This window comes from Pezoporus flaviventris, unplaced genomic scaffold (assembly GCF_033815535.1).
Source record: "Pezoporus flaviventris isolate CSIRO_AGI_PZ_B2104156 unplaced genomic scaffold, CSIRO_AGI_Pfla_v1 ptg000116l, whole genome shotgun sequence".
NCBI classification, from domain to species: Eukaryota; Metazoa; Chordata; class Aves; order Psittaciformes; family Psittacidae; genus Pezoporus; species Pezoporus flaviventris.
In genome coordinates this window covers 3,616,783-3,621,623 of record NW_026892664.1, presented here as the reverse complement: position 1 = coordinate 3,621,623, position 4,841 = coordinate 3,616,783, and the positions used below count along the sequence as shown (strand labels likewise).

Sequence of the window (4,841 nt, the reverse complement as noted above, 5' to 3'; positions counted from 1 at the left end):
CCCACACACCCTGCCACTCATGACTGTCCAGCTTTGGGGAAAACCTCTTGGTCACCCTATATCGTTGTCTAACCCCAGACAAGACCCAAACCCGACTCTGCTTAACTTTTGAGATCAGACAAAATGGTGGTGGGTAGAACACAGCCTGTGTGTGTGCCAACATGCTGATCCCCATCACAATCAGCAGGCAGGTCCCAAGGATACCCAAAGGCCATTCAAAACCTTCAGACCTCTCAAACGATGCTGCTGTACTTGTCACTGGGGCTGGTGCAGCAGCTGTGCTTGCCGGCTCTCCCACCGCCAGCTTCTCTGAGTCCAGCTCTTCCTCCTCTGCCTTGCTGGGAAATGCTGCGTGGTCTCCTGCATCCTCCTGGGGCTCGGCGGGCGGCTGCCGGGGAATGCTCTCGGCCGTCGCGGAGCTGGGCTCCTCCGCGGGGCTCGGCTCCTCCGCCGCCTTCTCCCACTGCTCGGCAGCCGCCTCCTTCCGCTCCGCGACCGCCCCGACCTCCTCCACCCGCAGCCGTCCCCTCGCGGCCTCCGGCCCCGCTCCCACCACCGCTTGGTCCCCGGGGCCGCTCTCCTGGGCCGGTTCGGCTGCCGCCAGCTCCTGGGGCCGCTCCCCCTCGGCTCCCCGCAGCCTCACGAAGATGGAGAGTAGGGTGAGGGCCAGGACGGTGAAGAGCAGCCGGACGGCCAGGTACAAGTCCACGGCCACGTCCGTCCCGCCCTGCTACTGGAGCCCGCCCGTATTACAAGCCATTGCCATAAAGCACAGTCAGACAAGAATCTTAGCCCAAACCCCACACTTGATAAACACTGAGACAGCAAATACCGGCTCTAAGTAAGTTACAACGGTCTGAAGCTGTGAGATCAAGAAGAACAACTCTGATACCCAATAAATCAGCATTGTGACGAATGACCATTAATCCAGTCAAATCTGTCGTTATCTCAACCCTTCGTGCCCCACGCTGGGCGCCAAAAAGAACTGTCGTGGTTTAAACCCAGTCAGGTAACTCGTTCACTCACCCCCCCCCCTTCTTTCCCTCCCCCTACTCCCGGAGGGACGGAGAGGAGAATCGAAAAGAATGCAACTCCCACGGGTTGAGATAAGAACAGTTTAGTAACTAAGGTATAACACAGATCACTACTGCTACCACCAATGATAATAATGATAAAGGAAATAACAAGGGAATACAACACCTCAGCACCAGCCGACCGATAACTCGCCCCCCAAGCCCGACCAAGCTCCGACCGATACCTCCTCCAACCCTGCAGTCTCCCAGCCCTTCCGGCTAACTCCCAGTTACATCCTGGGCATGACGTGCTGTGGTATGGAATACCTCTTTGGTCAGTTTGGGTCAGGTGTCCTGTCTCTGCTTCCTCCTGGCTTCCCCTCCTCCCTGGCAGAGCATGAGGCTCACAAAGTCCTTGGCCAAACCAAAACATCCTTGTTATCAGCTCTGTTCCTGAGCTGAAAGTCAAAACACTGCACTACAGTAGTTACCAAGAAGGAGAAAAAATGACTGCTACTGCTGAACCCAGGACAACTTTGTAGAGGTTTTCTTCTCTTCCTGCTAGCAAGAAAACCTCCATCATCTCTGCAGCCACATTTCAAGTAGTTGTCGGCTGCTACTATAGTGTCAATTCAAGAGATGCATTGAACATCCCTCAAAGAGCTGATCTAAAGGAGGCTTCTAGAGGAATGGGTGATGCCATCAGTCTAGAGAACTAAGCACCATGGGAGAGCAGTGGGAAAACACAATGGTCTGGATTGAGAACTTCTTGGCAAGAGCCAAAAGGAAAGGTGGTGTCCTTGGGTGCAAGGTACCCCATGCTCTGGGGACAGGGCACCTCATCTGGGACAGCTTCCTGCTTGTAGCACCCTCTCTGCTGCGCACACCCCGCTCTCTGCCTGCACTCACAAGTGTCTCACAGAAGCTTTGCACTTCCCCTGCAGCAGCGACTCCTCACTGCAGGAGGTTCCTGCATTCCCCAGGCTCAGGGATGGATCCTGCATTCCAGGCAAGTTTGGGTAGTGCAGGAGAGGGAGACAGGAAGGTGGGCTCATGGGGCATGATGAGCAGCGTTCAGGCACCCCCAGCAGTGGGTTCCCCATGTGCCACACTGAGGCATGTTCCCATGAGGGAAAGTTCTCAGCCTCTTGTCTGTCCAGAGCCTGCAGCCACACTCCAGGAACACCTACTCCTCCTCCACCTACAGACACCAACTGCTCTCCATTGCTGGGCTCCGTCCTGCTTGTAAGGATTTGTTAAAGCCCTGAACCACCACCTTGCTTCTTGCTGACTTTCCTCCACCCTCTCTCACCTCCCTACACACTGCTCATTGCCACCAGTAACTAACTGAAGAGCTAAGAAGCTCTCAAGGCTTTCCTCAGGGGGTGACCATGTTTCTCCATTCACCATTGATGGATCCATTGAGTGCCAGGTGTGAGGTTCCTGCAGAGGCAGAGATGTCCCTGGGCAGAGCCCTGCTGCAGGGAGGGGTGTGCAGGGCAGAGCTCAGCACACAGCCCCTGGCATGGGCTCTGGGGGCACTGAGAAGGAGCAGAGCTGGGCACAGAGCAGCAGCTCCTGGCAGGGACAGCTCCAGGCAGCAGAGACATGGGCAGGGAGTGGGGGAACCTGATGCAGCACTTGCCTGAGCCTATGGGAACAAGGTTTCCTTCTGTCCTGACTGAACCTCTCCTCTGTCACTATCCCCCACTGCCTTTTGTCCTCCCACCAGACACCACGATAAGGAGCCTGGCTCTGTATTCTCCATGTCCTCTGTGCCGCTACAGGCAGCCAGTCCCCAACAGCATTCCCTTCCCAAGATCTCAGGTCCCCATCAGCCTTCCCTTCTCCAGGATGGACAAGCCCAGCTTCCCCAGCCTCTCCCCACAGGCACCGTGTTCCTATCCCTGCCTGTCCTGAGGGCCCGTTGCTGAACCCACTCCTGCTTGCCAATAATGTTCCTGAAGTGGGGATGTGAAACCTGGATGGAGGATTCCAGATCATCCCTTCCCTTGTTCTCCAGCCGTGCTCCTGCTCATACGGCCCACGATGCTGCTGTCCTCCCTTGCTGCCTCCTGTCCTGCTCCTGCCCACCCAGACCTTTCCCCTGGGCTGTTCTCAGCCAGGCAGCCGTAGCCTGTGCCATTGCTGGGGAGCTCCCTGCAGGGCCCCCTGTGTTCCCTGCTCCCCTGCCCAGGACACCCTGAGAGCTCTGCACCCCCCCCCATGCCATCCCATCTCCCCACACCAGCACAACAGCCCCAGGCCCTTGGGCTCCCCCAGAGCTCTTCCTGCTGCAGGCACAGAGCAGCCATTCTAGAGCTGGTGCAGCCAGAAAGCTGCTTTCATTCCCCTTCATTCCTGACATGTGAGGACGTATCACAGAGAAGAAGTTGCTGCAGGATCATTTATTTCCCTTAAATACAGTCAGAGACCAGAGTGACACAAAGTCTGTGGGTCACATAACATGAGTGGTAACTTAATTAGGAGGAGATGAAAACTGACGTTTCTATGAAGACAACATCATCACAGATTGAAATAGGAAAACAAATGTAAAGCAGGAAAGACAGACATGGCCTGTCATGACCCACACTGGAAACCCTTTCCAGGGTAAAGCAAGCAGCGTATACCTGCTGAAACACATCTGGTCACCAGCTTCCTCACAGCATTCTTCAGCTCCTGGTTCCTCAGGCTGTAGATGAGGGGATTCACTGCTGGAGGCACCACCGAGTACAGCACTGACACCACCAGATCCAGGGATGGGGAGGAGATGGAGGGGGGCTTCAGGTCGGCAAATGTGCCAGTGCTGAGAAGCAGGGAAAGCACAGCCAGGTGAGGGAGGCACGTGGAAAAGGCTTTGTGGCGTCCCTGCTCAGAGGGCATCCTCAGCACGGCCCTGAAGATCTGCACATAGGACCCCACAATGAAAACAAAACAGCCAACAGCAATCAGGACACCAACCACAAGAAGCCCGACTTCCCTGAGGTAGGAGTGTGAGCAGGAGAGCTTGAGGATCTGGGGGATTTCACAGAAGAACTGCTCCACAGCATTGCCTCGGCAGAGGGGCAGTGAAAATGTATTGGCTGTGTGCAGCAGAGCACTGAGAAAGCCACTGCCCCAGGCAGCTGCTGCCAGGTGGACACAAGCTCTGCTGCCCAGGAGGGTCCCATAGTGCAGGGGCTTGCAGATGGCCACGTAGCGGTCGTAGGACATGACAGTGAGGAGAAAATACTCTGCTGAAATGAAAAAGGCAAAGAAAAAGAGCTGTGCAGCACAGCCTGTGTAGGAGATGGCCCTGGTGTCCCAGAGGGAATTGGCCATGGATTTGGGGACAGTGGTGGAGATGCAGCCCAGGTCCAGCAGGGAGAGGTTGAGGAGGAAGAAGTACATGGGGGTGTGGAGGCGCTGGTCGCAGGCTGTGCTGGTGATGATGAGGCCGTTGCCCAGGAGCGCAGCCAGGGAGATGCCCAGGAAGAGCCAGAAGTGGCAGAGCTGCAGCTCCCGCGTGTGTGCGAATGGCAGGAGGAGGAAGTGGGTGATGGAGCTGCCGTTGGACATCTGCTGCCTCTGGGCATGGGGCAGTGTCAGAGGAGAAAAAGGCAGTGACAGGTCAGGACAGGAGGGATGTCAGATAGAGAAGTTCAGTTTACACATTCACAACTGAGCACATTTTAGCAGGAGAGAAGAGGTTCAGCGTCGTCGCCAGTCATGTCATTACACTGCTGAGGCTTCTTCCTAGGTACAATCAGAAGAGCATTGCATCAGTCCAAAAGTCTCAGTTCTTTGCAGAACCAAGAGAGCTGCAGTGTCCATCAGTCCTCTCCCACT

General features: G+C 55.9%; 1 protein-coding gene across 1 annotated transcript; it reads right to left on the bottom strand.

The window, feature by feature from the left end:
- Nucleotides 1-3,559: 3,559 nt before the first annotated feature.
- On the bottom strand, nt 3,560-4,615 carry LOC133282161 (olfactory receptor 14C36-like). The gene has a single exon (XM_061478237.1). It carries the CDS (start codon nt 4,569-4,571, stop codon nt 3,594-3,596), a length of 978 nt encoding a protein of 325 aa, XP_061334221.1. The 5' UTR covers nt 4,572-4,615; the 3' UTR covers nt 3,560-3,593.
- Between the last annotated feature and the right edge of the window lie 226 nt (nt 4,616-4,841).

Bases quoted from the DNA above. Each gene is read 5' to 3' on its own strand.
- LOC133282161 (XM_061478237.1), bottom strand. From the start codon at position 4,571: ATGTCCAACGGCAGCTCCATCACCCACTTCCTCCTCCTGCCATTCGCA.